Source organism: Labrus bergylta, chromosome 23, assembly GCF_963930695.1.
Source record: "Labrus bergylta chromosome 23, fLabBer1.1, whole genome shotgun sequence".
Taxonomy (NCBI): Eukaryota; Metazoa; Chordata; class Actinopteri; order Labriformes; family Labridae; genus Labrus; species Labrus bergylta.
This window is the reverse complement of record NC_089217.1, coordinates 420,152-435,151: the sequence shown is the minus strand read 5'-3', so window position 1 is coordinate 435,151 and position 15,000 is coordinate 420,152. Positions and strand designations below refer to the sequence as shown.

Genomic DNA, 15,000 nt, shown 5'->3' with positions numbered 1-15,000 from the left:
GGAAAGTTAAAGTGAACATTAGATTAGATTAAAAGTAGATTCTAAATGTAGATCACAAACTCAAAGCCATCCTGCTGTCAGGATTTGAAATCAGTTCAGAGATTTGAGGAGAAGATTTGATTTCTTACAGCAACTGCGGAGCGAAAGTGATACGAGCTGTGCTGAAGTCGAGCGACGTGAAGAGGCCATTCATGTTCTCCCTGCAGAGACGGAAAGACAAAAACACATCAAATCATCTCAGGAAAACATTCTCTTCTGATTTTTTACCTCTTTGGATTAAAACCAGTTGGATCTGAAATCCATATTTTAAAGGTCACATATCCTCCTCTTCTTCAGTGTAAATAAGTCTCAGAGCTCCTCTTCAACATGTCTGTGAAGTTTCTTGTTCTAAATCCACTCTGATCCTGTATTTGATCATGTCTATAAACCCCTCTATTTCAGCCCTGCTCAGAACAGACTGTTTCTGTGTCTGTACCTTTAAATATGTAAATGAGCTGTGTCTGACCACGCCCCCTCTCTGGAAGGGCTTGGGTGTACTCGTTTTTTCTCGCTCCTACAGTTCTACAATTCACTTAGCAGACGCTTTTATCCAAAGCGACGTACATCAGAGAGTAAGAACAACACAAGCAAGGATCTAGAAAAAAGGGAACAATGTGAGTAAGAGCAAATGATCAGCTTTGAGTCTGATTGGACACACAGGTGCTGACAGGAAGTGACCAGAGGCAAAGCACAACATTGAGGGCAGTTCTTGAGAGCTCTAATCAGTATAGAAACCATCTTATAAGTCGTCGTTATCAAACAAAAACCATCGTCATTACCATCATCATCATCAATAATATGGAGACCATCATCATTAAGTTAGAAGGTATTCATGAAAGAGCTGGCTCTTTAGCTTTTTCTTAAAGGTGCAGAGGGACTCTGCAGATCACATGGAGTTTGGAAGTTCATTCCACCACCTGGGGGCGACAGAGGAGAAGAGTCTAGGGAGGGAGTGTAGACCTGGATCAGAGAGTTAAAGTAAGGAGGAGTCGTTTTTGTCGCTGTTTTGTAAGCGAGCAGCAGAGTTTTAAATTTGATGTGAGCAGTAACTGGGAGCCAGCGTAAGGAGATGAACAGCAGAGTGACATGTGCTCTTTTAGGAAGGTTGAAGACCAGTCGTGCTGCTGCATTTTGTATCATTTGCAGGGGTTTGATAGTGCATGTAGGAAGACCTGCCAGTAGAGAGTTGCAATAATCGATGCGCGATATCACAAGAGCCTGTACCAGGAGCTGTGTAGCATGTTCTGACAGGTAAGGTCTGATCTTCCTGATGTTGTTCAGGGCAAATCGACATGACCAGGCAATCGAGGCTACTTGAAACTTAAAAGTTAGCTGGTCATCAATCATGACACCCAGGTTTCGGGCAGACATTGTGGGCATGAGTTTGGTTGTTCTAAGCTGGATATTGATCTGTGGTTGCATAGAGGGACTGGCTGGGATGACAAGGAGCTCAGTCTTTGAAAGATTGAGTTGAAGGTGCCATTCATTCATCCATTTAGAGATCTCAGCAAGGCATGATGAGATTCTTGCAGAGACTGTAACATCGTCTGGTGGGAATGACAGGAAGAGCTGGGTATCGCCAGCATAGCAGTGGTATAAGAAGCCATGAGAGCGGATTATTGAACCAAGTGAGCTTGTGTATATGGAGAAGAGAAGGGGACCAAGCACTGACCCTTGAGGTACCCCTGTGGATAAACTGTGCGCTTTGGACACTTCTCCCTTCCACGACACTCGCTCCATGTCCTATTGTTTACGGTGAGAAGGCAGACTCAGAGGGCAGAACAAACACCTAGCTGTGGGAGTTTCACCCACCTGGGGGAGGGGCTACTGCCTTTTGTGATGTCATGAAGGAAAAATCTCCAAACGGCCTGTTTGAGCACACATTTTCTGAAAAGTGGAGCAGGCAAAAGATGGAGAGAATGGACTTTTCTCATCATTGGGGGGTTTGTAGACAGACTAGAGAAACATGTTAGAGTTAGAGGAACATAGGGAAGAGGATTTAAAGAATATGTGATCTTTGAAGTATCATTTTAATTAAAGTTTTAACGTGCTGGATTAGTGAGGCTGTGATTAGCATGTTGTTGTCACGGGAAAACCCTGCCTGGCATCCATTATTTATCCATGTTTTCCCAACATCGTGCATTATTAACTGTCGTGATAACTGAGTCGCTGGACTGGAACCTCAGTGACCCTAAAACCAACATGCACCAAGACTCACACACACACACACACACACACACACACACACACACACACACACACACACACACACACACACACACACACACACACACACACACACACAGCTCTAACACTTACTTGTGTGTTGGATGGGTATCTGCTCCCTGTGACTGTGTTCATATCCATTAAAGCCGAGCAGGCTGCCGACTCATCAAACCTGCACAGGTGAACCACCAGCAGCTCTGTAGAACTACGCAGAAATATAAAACACATCAGACTTTATTCACTGTCATATCCTGGGTTAAAATATAAATACAAGGCAAGATGTTTGAACGATGTCATTACACACAAATTCAATGTGAACTTCCAAACAGACACGATCATGTATGTGCTCCAATTCCAGTAAATATTTTTTTTAAATGCTGTTTTAAGATTTTTTGAGCAACAAGCTGCCTAACAACATGGAACTCAGTGGATGTCAATACTCTAAATAAATTGTTAACCTCATTCACAGCATTTAATAATTGTTAATTAAACGGTCCAATCAGTGAGATGTGTAGAGAGTGAGATGATAAAGGTATCTTACTCTCTGATCATTAAGGAAACATGCTATGTTGAAGTGCTGGCTTCTCTGACAACAATGCAGCAGCCAGTATGTCCTCCTCCTAACTTTAGATTCTGCTCCTGAATGCTCTGGATTTGTTTGGACCAGAGAAGGTAGGCGCTTTTAAGGCGACTCCCCACACGGCCGTTTTGGACGCCCCTCGGTTTGTCAGATATGAGAGCAGTTATCAGGTCAACAGGTGTTGCAGTGATGGAAGCGGTCAAGAGAAGTGGTTCAGATAGAAGTGATTGTACCCGACCTAAAAAGCCTCTGCATGTTTCTAATAAGCTCCACGAGCAGAAACGTGCTCAAACTAGGATCAATATTGGAGATGCTTTTGAAAAATGGAGAGAGGTTAGAACACAGAAAGGTTTACAGACCCATGCAGAGCTGGATAAACACTGAAGCTTCAGAGTCCACCACATGGTGACCTGAGTGAGCATCCACTCTAGAGAGGAGGGGGGGGGGGGGACAGCTCTCTAATGTTTAGAATTTAGACTGCAGTACCCATTTTAAATACTAGGGGGCAGAGTTACATACTGCTCCTTTAAAAGGTGTTCTGATGTGTTTATGACTCACTTCATGAGCAGCGTGACTCTCATGTTGACGGGAACAAACTGGCTGATTGGAACTTGGAAGACGTATCTACCCAGTCTGAAAAAAAACACCAACAACGTTCAGTTAGGTGCTGTAAAAGGAGCTACTCTGTGCCATAACCACTAAATGAACAGTTCAACTTCTGATGATTTAGATTATTTCCTTTTTTCATTTCTTCACTTACCCACACTCATCTCTCAGGCAATATTTACTGTCGATCCCCTGCTGGTTCTCTTTGATCATGAAGGACTGGATCGTGGTGTTTGTCCCTGAAACACAAACACAATAATGTCCTGAATCTAATTTAAAATGATTTGTCTCTGCTCATTTTCAAACCAACACTCCAGAATTGTAAAATATTGTAAAAGTATTCTCTGATGTTTATCTCTAAAGGGGAATTAAATGTTGAAATCAAGTTTTATGTCCAGCAAATCTTATCTGGTGTTTCAGGTAATCGATTATCAGATCTTTGAACTGGATTGAAAAAGTAACACCTATAGGAAGCTTTGGCTGATTGAGCCTTCAGAAGCTGTAAATACATTTCCATGTGTGACAGGTTTCTTTGGCTGTTTATGTGTAGAAATATAAAATGTGAAGCACTTACAGTCTCTGGCACTTTTCAGCTTCTTATAAAGTTTTTCCCTTCTTATTTCTGTAAAGCAAAAAAACACAACCCAGCATCACTTACAGGACTTCACATCCAATCACTTCAAGGTAATGATTTATCATAATAAAGACTTGTTACCTATTATATTGTTCTTGTCTGCCACAGCTGACTCAGTGGAGGTTGTGTTAAAGTCAGTGCTGCCCTCTGCTGGTGGAGTGCAGCAGTAAACACGATCACAGTACAGTAAGTCACAGAAGTCCACATGTGGGGGCCAGGGGCCGGGGGGCGTGGTCGGGGGTACTGGCAGAAGAAAGAAGAAATTGCCAAACAAAACAAAAAAATAAGAAATACTCAAATATGAGAGAAAATATGAGAAACCAGGGGTTGGCTGATTAGTTCAGAGGGTTTGGTTCAGAGCATTTGGTTCAGAGGGTCTGGTTCAGAGGGTCTGGTTTAGAGGTTCTGGTTTAGAGGGTCTGGTTTAGAGGGTCTGGTTCAGAGGGTCTGGTTCAGAGGGTCTGGTTTAGAGGGTCTGGTTTAGAGGGTCTGGTTCAGAGGGTCTGGTTCAGAGGGTCTGGTTTAGAGGGTCTGGTTTAGAGGGTCTGGTTCAATGGGTCTGGTTCAGAGGGTCTGGTTTAGAGGGTCTGGTTCAGAGGGTCTGGTTCAGAGGGTCTGGTTCAATGGGTCTGGTTCAATGGGTCTGGTTCAGAGGGTCTGGTTCAGAGGGTCTGGTTCAGAGGGTCTGGTTTAGAGGGTCTGGTTTAGAGGGTCTGGTTCAATGGGTCTGGTTCAGAGGGTCTGGTTTAGAGGGTCTGGTTTAGAGGTCTGGTTTAGAGGGTCTGGTTCAGAGGGTCTGGTTCAGAGGGTCTGGTTCAATGGGTCTGGTTCAGAGGGTCTGGTTCAGAGGGTCTGGTTTAGAGGGTCTGGTTTAGAGGGTCTGGTTCAGAGGGTCTGGTTCAGAGGGTCTGGTTTAGAGGGTCTGGTTTAGAGGTCTGGTTTAGAGGGTCTGGTTCAGAGGGTCTGGTTCAGAGGGTCTGGTTCAATGGGTCTGGTTCAGAGGGTCTGGTTCAGAGGGTCTGGTTTAGAGGGTCTGGTTTAGAGGGTCTGGTTCAGAGGGTCTGGTTTAGAGGGTCTGGTTTAGAGGTCTGGTTTAGAGGGTCTGGTTCAATGGGTCTGGTTCAGAGGGTCTGGTTTAGAGGGTCTGGTTTAGAGGGTCTGGTTTAGAGGGTCTGGTTCAATGGGTCTGGTTCAGAGGGTCTGGTTCAGAGGGTCTGGTTTAGAGGGTCTGGTTTAGAGGGTCTGGTTCAGAGGGTCTGGTTCAGAGGGTCTGGTTTAGAGGGTCTGGTTTAGAGGTCTGGTTTAGAGGGTCTGGTTCAGAGGGTCTGGTTCAGAGGGTCTGGTTCAATGGGTCTGGTTCAGAGGGTCTGGTTCAGAGGGTCTGGTTTAGAGGGTCTGGTTTAGAGGGTCTGGTTCAGAGGGTGTTTGAGGTTGTAAGTTACCTGTGCTGCTCCAGGTCGTGGTCTGTGGTGTAACGATGGTGCTGTTACTAAAAAAAGACCAAAAAAAACAATCAGATCAACAACATTTTTTGGCAAACCTGAGATAAATACAGCAAAAGTTTATATTCTGAATGGAGCGATGGTTAATGTGTAGTTGTTGAGAAACTCCCAGGGTTTTTGGTAAGAAACTATCAGAGGCACGAGAGGGGGAGGGGTGATGTTAAGTGGTACATGGGGCGGGATGTACTTGGGAATACTAAAGTAGGGTTAGCCCTATGTTCCCTCATTTCTAGGACATTTTCAAAATGAGGTCTTGTGTTCCTGCATTTCCCTTCAATTGAAGCCCTGCGCTTCATTCGACTGATCTGACCTGAAGCTAGTCATTGTGAGGCCTCTGTGCTACTTAGTTTAGTTTGTTTATTTAAAAGGACAATGTGCACTTACATTAAATGTTTGCAATAAACAAAGAGATGGGCGCACCAGATTTAGCTAAAAGCTACATTCCATCTGTAGACCATTGCTACTGGATAATAGGTTGGGTGTGATTGGCTACCAAATTGGGAGAAAGGGGGATAAAATCTGATACAAATTTATGAAAAAGGAAATGTGGGAACATAGGCACGCTCCCACTTTGCTAAGGGTGACTAAGTGGTCGTTGGATGTAAATCGTGTTCCTATGACAATAACAAAGTTTGTTTTTCTTACCTGGTTCCAGTCTGGACGTCGAAGTCTTCCTCTAAATTTAGCAGATACAGAGCAGTGATAGAGATGATGCTGCACACAAACACAAACACCATCATTGTTTTTAGTTTATATGTTCTTTAACTCATTGTGATGTTTTATTTCTGTTGATCAGGAGCAGGAGTGGATATCATGTCTCACCAGAAAGCCATGGTGGCGAGAAGGGCGAAGACGCTGTTCTGGAAGACTTTGGTCTGCAGACAGTGGTTGTATTTGTGACACCAGCCCTTCTTTTGACCTTTCCCCGTTTTACATGATTCAGGAGTCTGAGGCGTCGACACAATGCTTTGTTTACTGGGTTTCCTGTTGGTCGAAACACATTTAAAAGGATACGCTAACATGGCCGTCTTTAGTCTGTCTAAGTTATGACTCCAACAGGAAACTTATAATAACAACGTTCCCACAGTCGCACTGCAGCCTTCAGACACTGTTGTCCTTGAACTTTAATTTGCATTGATGCACTGATAACACAGTGATACAGATATTATGCAACATGCACAGTTGCAGTTTTTGCAGGCGCTGTTTACTTTACACAGTTACCTTAACTTCACCCACAGATACGTTTGTGTGGCGATTTTCTTCGTTGAATTGAATTATAAACAGCTTAAAACAGCTTGTTTCAGTCGGACTCTGGCTAAATAAATATTGGGACAATTTGAACATTTGGACTCTGGAAGTAAAGCAAACTGTTCCTTGCAGTCAAACTGAGGACTTTTAGGTGATGAGTAGATAAATAGCTGAAAGGTGAAATGTACCCGGTGGAGCGCAGGCTGCCGGTCAGGCTCTTCAGCTTTGCCAGTCGGCGGTTCCAGCCCTCTAACTCGTTGATTCGAGTCTCCAGGTTGTCCGTGAGCTTGGACAGCTGCTGCACCGCCCCGACGTTCTCCATGAAGATCTGCTCCTGGAGGGGGGAGGGGAAGAGGCTGGTCAATGCTGAGAAATTAACTTTTTAGTTTTAGTCAATATCTTGTAATCTTCCTGTGTAATTTTCAGCGGGATGGAATACAATCCCATAAAAGAACTTAAATAATCTGTTTAACACTTATGAAGCCATCATTGACACATTTCTTTCAGCTTTTCAAACATGAAGAGTTGTTTTTTTGCTTCTCTCCTTCCATTGTACTCTAAAAATCTTCTGGTTTTGTACTGTTGAACGTTTTCAGACAACATCAGACATTTAAAACACTAACCTATTGATCAATTTATTGAAATGGATTTTTGGTTTGGCCTTGCACTAACATGGAATCCCAAGTGGTATGCAGTCCAATAAATTCCTTTGGTAAAAATCATTGATGTACAAAAAATAACTCTGTTTTTATTTGTGCCAAAAAAAAAAGTTTAATGTATTCTAAACGCCGATCTACGGATGAGCATTGATATTTATTTTACGCTAACAATGCTGTGGTGTGTGGCAACAGTGGACTTGTTCCATACTTATCCAATCAACATGAATGTCATAAACATTGCAATAACATAATAGATATATAGACAGTAAGGTTTAATATTACCTTGTCCACCATGAGGAAGTTGTTAATTCTTTCTCCGTCAGAACAGCTGAGGTCTCCGACCTCCTTCACCGCTGACGGCAGCAGCTCCTTCACCTCCTGGGCTATTATACCTGAAATATCATGTTAGTATTAAATCATTAAAATAATTACTGTATTCATAGAATCACACTCACCTGGTAGATAAATACAACTGGAGTTTGTACATGTATAATGTGGCTCCGTACCTGTCTGGTGGGTGTGGTCTATTCCCATGGTGGAGGCAAACTCTGGTTTATAGTCAAACTCGACTATTCTCATCTTAGTGATTCTCTTCAGCTGCTGCTCAGAATCAACCTGACAAACACACAGACGGGCACATTTTATGGAATCAACCATTTTATTCCATGTGCTTCTTCATAGACAATGTATACATATAAACATCAAGATGTGGTCTTTTATTTGTCTAGATTTAGATTTATCTGATGGTCTTACCTCTTGTATGTTTTGCTTGGCGCGGCGGTCAGACGGCTGTATGATGGAGCCCATCACCTTGGCATTGCCGCAGACAACTAACGCCTCATCGGGGGAGTCGGTGTTGATGCCGACTCGACCTTGACAGACCACAGCGTCCTGCACCGTCCCGCGCTGCCACAAGGAGTCCCCGTCCATCTCAAACTGACCGGGGTTAGAAGCCTGTGGATGGGATATGCTGTTGTATGTCAATGTAAAAAGGGGTTAAGTTTCTCTGCTCATCGTTCAGACTTGTTTCCTGATTCATTAACGGCTGACAGTTCATCAGCTCTAAGTCTGACTTCTTACCCTGACGATGATTCTCTCTGACACCAGAGCTGTGAGGAGGAACGTGTCGTCTCCACCCACCGCCGCATACAGACCAACCACCATCTGAAAATATCTTTTGAAAGACAGACGATTAGCATGAGGCTCCGAGTGATACTTTACTCATCCCTAACCCCGATCACTCACCTCTGGTCAGGGTTGGGTTTGCCTTTCTTCCTCATGTTGTTGGCCGTCGTCTCGCTGAAGTGCAGTCTGCCAAGTGTTACTTTGGTGATTTTGCCCCCGGGTAGACTGACCCTGAAGGATCAGATTTTGTTTTACATAATACGTTTTGTTTAATTATTTTGTAGAACACAGACAACAAGATGTGCAAGCGAATATCAAATTCCAAGCCATTGACTATGATGATGGTATTACACAATAAATACTTTACTTTATGTGTGAAGTCCCCAAACCCAGTTGGTATGCAATCTAGCTTGAGAGCCTACAAGACTTGATTTGGGTTTGGTACGCTTCAACTGGGCATATGTGTTCAAGCAGCTTAGAGTTGGGGCTCAAAAGCAAATATCCTTTGGAAATAGATTAGCCTATCTTCTTTGACATGAATATGTACTTGATTGGAACCAAGTGGACTACATTCCCATCAGGATCTTGTATGGAGCTCTTCATGGGACTTTCAGTTTGGGCGTCCATGGAAGCCAAAATACAAAATTGGCTAAAATCCAGTAGGGTTTCCTTAACTGGTCCCACAAGTTGTATAACCCAATCCAATGCTTTTCCTCCACACAGTGAGTGGATAACAGCTGATGTTGGTTCACCTTCTGCATATACATTTATTGGTAGTATGTAGGGCTGCTTCCTCTGTTATATACCTGACAGGATGAAAGGGCTTCTTGCTGCGGTCAGGCTGAGACTGCTCAATGGTCACCTGGTGGCTTGGAGATTCCAGCTGTAAGGATTGATATAAACAGGTATCACACATTAGAAACACCAACCACTGCTTGTGTTGTTATTCAGATTCTCTTGCAGCCAAAGTCGCCAAGTCCAGTCGATTCATCGCCATGTTTTTGGGAGCCAAAGTGAAGATGCCCTACCGAAAGTTATTCACTTTACTGTATAATCTAAACTACCAGCAACTCATACATCACTTGGGCTTTGTTTACAAAAGTTTATGAAACGAAAACTCAACTGACTTTGGGACATTTGAGGATCTTTATGCACTTATTATTGCACAACCACGTGTCGTAGCTTGGATTCCAACTCCTGCTTGTTAGGCAGTATCCTCAGTGATTCTTGTGTTTATGCTGAGATACATGTGTCCTGTCCTAGACCCTCAACAAAAGCTGATACACACTTTGAACTGTAACCAGTTGGGAATCCTAATTTGTTGAGGAACTGATGCCTATCATTGTAGCTTGAATGCTAACTGAGCTAAAATAATAAATATCTTTGAAATGACATGATGTCGTTACCTAGTGCAGAAAGAAGTTAGGGAGGTTTGTACACACCTTGATCCCGAACACTTTTATCAGGAAGTGGTTAACTTGCTGTGGCCCATTTGGCGTTCTGACATATTGGGGTTCTGCAGCAACGCCGATGTGAACCGTGACCTGGAAGTGATTCTTCTTCTGGCAGACAAATGTTTCATCTGCTGCAGAGTAGACGAAGCCTTTATCTGTGTCAACATGGTATGCGGGAGGAGACCTGGACAGTGGACACAGAAGAGTAAAAGCTAGCTTAACTTTGTGCAGATGTTTGATGTTAAGATGGTGATCATTTCATCAGACCAACACATGGTAAAACCACCAGCCAAACTGTAAATGAAACTCACACTGTCTGGTAGCTGCCATTGTACAAAGTGCTCCACTGGTCTGGCCTGTACTGATCCCAGGTCAACAACTGATTGGATCCCAAACTCAGTCCGCCACCAACTATGCAAGTCCCGTCACTGTCATTGCATGAACTCTCAGTTCCTGCTCGGGGTTCATCCGACTCAGATCTCCTCCTCTTTTTGCTTTCTGGAGAGCTGGAGGAGGATCAGAAAAACTGATGTGTCAAGACACTACATGACTTTGATGGTTATCAACAATCTCATGGTTGAATCTAATAAAATAGATTTCTTTATTTTGGTACTGCTGGACCTAAGAAGGCGTGGGTAGACCTTTTTCCCATACTACATTAAAGTTCCATCCAATCTCAATCATAGAACAGTCTCTATTGGTAATGCTTTATCCTCCACTTCAAGTTCTTTGATGTTGCACAAGGTTCACTTTAGTTCCACTTTCGTTTTCTATATTCTTGTTATTCTTTGATTTCTATGTCTTATGCTGAAAGTCTGCTTACCTGTGATGTAGTGTGGAGTTGGAGCCGAGTAGAACAGAGCAGGTTGAAGGGGGCATAAATAAATTTGGGACTTGACCCGGATCAGTGCACGGTGTTGAATAGCTGTTCAGATGGGGAATTGGTGGGGAAGGAGGTGTGGGAGGGGTATACACCTGTGAGTAGTTCTCAGGATTTGGGTAGTGTGTGTGTTCAGGTGAGGGGTGTGTGTGCTGGTGTAGGGGGGCAGGTGAGGTCCCAGACTTGATGCAAGTGTTAGTGAGGCCCAAACTGCGGAGCTGGTTGTGGGTCAGAGGCTCATGTTGGGCATGGTCTGAGCCGTGGTCCTTAAAGCGACAGGACGACGATGGGACACATCGTGGTGTCGGCTGAAACATTTCCTGCCGTGTCTGCTGGTTGTACCAATACGGCGGATTGTGATGGAAGTCTGCAAATCGAAGAAGAACAAAATATTAGCGTGTATTTCCATTCTGTAAAAACAGAATCTACCAGATATGTAGACTTGACCTAAGAAGTTAGTACTTCTAGAAACTTGGCTAGGTGACCGGTACCAGGCCAGCAAGAGGGGGGGTTAGCTTTTTAAGCAGCCCAGGCTAGCTTAAAATCAAGCCAATCAGGCAATTTAAGGCTTTAATGTTAATCCCATTGTTACAATTGGCATTGCTATTTTTCTGATCACATCTCTCAATCTTCTATCCAATAGAAGTGACATCATTCATTGGAGTCCACAGAACAGAACATTTTGAACTGAAACACTTGTTGCTAGAAACACAATAAAAAGCTCTGAACGGTACCTGGCATCTGTACAGGTGAACAGGCCTCCGAGCTCGAGTCCGGAGGAGAGTCAGGGAGCATGCTGGGAAATAAATCAAACAATAAACATCAGACAGTACAGGAGACACATGCTTATGAATTATCATGTTATTTTTGTCTCCACAGTTCACAGTTGTCTGGAATGCAATTCAATGGAAATGATTAATGAATTAGTTTGATAAAGGGAAGTTTATGGTGATACTGTGAAAAACCTTTTTCTGTTTTTATCACCTTTGTGACGCTGATAAGCAAATAGGTCAAAGCTTTTGTGTGCATTATATAACAGAATGTTTTTCTAGGAATGATGATGACGCTGTGGGTTTCACTTAACAGAACGACTTCTCCTTTCACTATTAGCACGTTTTTTCTGCCAATTGAAAAACCCATCGCCTTTCCTGTGAGTAAACGTTGACTTGATCGTACTGGATTGCAGAGTCAGTCATCAATCACAGACTGATTAGATCAACTTACAAGCTGTTGGGGTCCAAGTCATTGCTGAGGTACTGCTCCAGGATACTCGTGTCCACAGCGACAGAACTGTCCAACACACCGCTCATCTCCTGACCTGCACACACACACACACACACACGCACGCACACGCACGCACACACACACACACACACACACACACACGCGCGCACACACACGCACACACACACACACACACACACACACACACACACACACACACGCACGCACACACAACAGAACAGATATTCAACTTAACTAAGATTGGAACCATTAAAACTTGCATTTCAACTTGCATGTAATAAATGTCCCTCTCTCTGTGTGACAGTTTTCATGTTATGAGATATGACTTGTAAACGCTCACCGTTGAAAAACTGCTGAAGCGCCTCGTTCTCTCCGACCACCTGGGGGGGCAGCCGGCCTGCTGCTGGCTCCATGCGTCCCTGAAGGATCTTTAACAGTACAATTAAATAAATGGAATCACACATTGATAAAGTTATTTTTACTTAATTGAATTCCAAATAATCAATTTTATTACAAGCTATGCTACCTAGATTTTCCCCACATGGGCGGTTCTAGGCAGGGGCCAACAGGGGCCAGTGTCCCTGTAACACTGAGCTTGGACCCCCCTGTGGCCACCCCTCCAAAAGGAAGAGCCCCCCTAATAACACATATACACAGTGACTCAACAACCGGACTCACAATCTAAGTATTTAATTCTGTTACTGGAACAAAAATAAATCATGGTATTTATTGATGGTTGCTTTTATTTGGCATAACATTCTTTTTTTAAAGCGACCATCTTTGTCTTTTTTTCACCTGGGTTTAATGTTCCCCTCTGACAAAACAACTGGCCCCAGTTTGGCCCCCTCAGTAAAAGTGGTCTAGAACCCCCACTGTTTCTCCACTAAGCCATGACTGATGTTTTAAAAGTACATATCGATCTAAACTTGGAGTCAGTCATATTGGGAAATAAAAAATAATGCAGAGTCATCGACTGTGACGCATATCGATGTTTTGTTTCTCCCAGATGTTTTTATACCTTACTTTATTTCTCCTGAAAGTATTCTGACCTACGACACACAGGAGGATCGATTTCTCCTCTTTTGCTCGACATGTTTGTTCAAACACAAACCTGCGTCGTCTCTCCAAGATGGCCGCCGGTCAGTGGATCAGGTGTAATCCGTCTGTTTGTCCAAACTGCTCGTCCTCAGGTACAATCCATCTCTACATTTATTATTTCATCAAACGTTAAATCCAAATCAGTTAGTTCTTCTTCTGTGGTTTAATCTGGGTGTAATGAGTCCTTTTTAAGGGAATAGTTCTTCTTCTGGTGACTCCGCGGATCGTCTCTGTCTGCCAGCTGAACTTTGAGCTTTGAACAGGAAAAGACATCAACGCACCTGACGCAGGTGTGTCTGTGTGTGTGTGTGTGATGAGGCCATAAACCAGAGAGTCATTTTACTGGCAGTGCACACAGGCACACCTTCTCTCTCAGCTGAACTTCACCTGTTTGAGTTAAAGTGGAATATAGAGTCCACTCAAACTGACAAGTGGGTGTTACGCCTGCATGCAAGTGTAAAGTGACTTAAAGGTTGGAGGAAAAGGAAATGCAGCTCTTATTTATCCAGCAGAGGGCGCCAGAGAGTCTGTGACGGACAAAACCAATCACACACTCAATGAGAGCGTTACTCAAACTCAGCCGAAGAGCTGAAAGTTAGAAAACATCAAACATCCCATACAATAAATACTTTTAAATTATTGTGAATATGAAAAGAGCTCCAGGTTATATCTGATATACAGAACATGCTGTTCCATTGTTCGGCCAGTAGGTGGCAGTGCAGACTGTCCCCTCATCAGAGCAGAGAGTAGCAGTGAAGAAGATTTCAGATAAACCAAATAAAGAAGTCCAAACCCGCTACCCTTACTGACCCGTTTATCCTTGACATACTTCCTCTCCAGTCCCTCAGTTGTAAACAGAAAACATTCAGCATTTCATTTGATTGTTACGAGGTGAAAAAGTCTTTCAAACAGCTCATAGATTTTTTATTTTATGGCAGGAAATGAAACAATGGCGCTGCTTTATGAGCCAATAAATAGCTTGTAACTTTGAAGGGAGTTTCTGTAATCTGGTGCTAATTATACAGACAAAAAACTAATTCTTTATGAGCACAAAGTGGTTTACCATGCGGACGAGTTTCTTCAAGGATCGGCTCGATTGAACGGAAAACCAAAAAGAAATGAACCGAGTGAACAAAATATGACAAATCAGACTTTTTAAAAGTATTTTTCTACAGGTCAGTGATTTCTCTTTTTAAATAAAATTTGTGTTGTTTTAAAAGTTTTGAGCTGCTGCTTGTCAACAGGCAAGGCAAGCAACTACCTGGGGCCCCAGACCAGTAGGGGGCCCTCAAGGGCCGACAAAATTTAAACCACAGCAGTGGCTCAAAATATGCTCAATGACATGAGGAGACCTCCCAAAGGTCACGATCACACTGAGATATGTTGCGCTCATCGACTGTAAATATGAATGTTTGAAGCCTGAGTGACGTCACTCGTTTGTTCCTGCACTGGTGTCCCATCGTTTGCGATTATTTCACTCCGATGACTCTTCTTTTGTTTTTGTGACCTCTGGTGACCTCTCGGCTTCTTCTGAGAGAAATATTCTTTAAAAGTCAGTTTAACAATTACTGTAGAGTCCTCTCTTATCTTATCTCGTACACACACTCAATCAGTCCATTGTCTTTCTTATCTCTGTTTGTTTTTATGAGCTGGATCTCACCGAGCGGCAGCGTGACCTCGTCCATCATCTCGTACTCAGATGAG

General features: G+C 43.3%; 1 protein-coding gene across 1 annotated transcript in view; it reads right to left on the bottom strand.

Annotated features, from left to right (window-relative positions):
* LOC110004381 (myelin regulatory factor like) overlaps positions 1–13,613 on the bottom strand; it is a 14,358-nt gene extending 745 nt beyond the window's left edge. Inside the window, exons 1-23 of the mRNA XM_029282759.2 lie at positions 13,310–13,613; positions 12,539–12,626; positions 12,178–12,271; positions 11,688–11,749; positions 10,897–11,320; positions 10,385–10,579; positions 10,062–10,257; positions 9,426–9,502; positions 8,740–8,850; positions 8,575–8,668; positions 8,248–8,448; positions 8,001–8,109; positions 7,777–7,886; positions 7,024–7,169; positions 6,410–6,571; positions 6,233–6,301; positions 5,528–5,574; positions 4,167–4,328; positions 4,026–4,073; positions 3,606–3,690; positions 3,404–3,478; positions 2,359–2,470; positions 129–200 (exon numbers count right to left, since the gene is read on the bottom strand). Coding sequence (XP_029138592.1) covers positions 129–200; positions 2,359–2,470; positions 3,404–3,478; positions 3,606–3,690; positions 4,026–4,073; positions 4,167–4,328; positions 5,528–5,574; positions 6,233–6,301; positions 6,410–6,571; positions 7,024–7,169; positions 7,777–7,886; positions 8,001–8,109; positions 8,248–8,448; positions 8,575–8,668; positions 8,740–8,850; positions 9,426–9,502; positions 10,062–10,257; positions 10,385–10,579; positions 10,897–11,320; positions 11,688–11,749; positions 12,178–12,271; positions 12,539–12,611 — 2,724 coding nt within the window. The 5' untranslated portion in view covers positions 12,612–12,626; positions 13,310–13,613. The remainder of the gene's footprint in view (positions 1–128; positions 201–2,358; positions 2,471–3,403; positions 3,479–3,605; positions 3,691–4,025; positions 4,074–4,166; positions 4,329–5,527; positions 5,575–6,232; positions 6,302–6,409; positions 6,572–7,023; positions 7,170–7,776; positions 7,887–8,000; positions 8,110–8,247; positions 8,449–8,574; positions 8,669–8,739; positions 8,851–9,425; positions 9,503–10,061; positions 10,258–10,384; positions 10,580–10,896; positions 11,321–11,687; positions 11,750–12,177; positions 12,272–12,538; positions 12,627–13,309) is intronic.
* Positions 13,614–15,000: the final 1,387 nt, after the last annotated feature.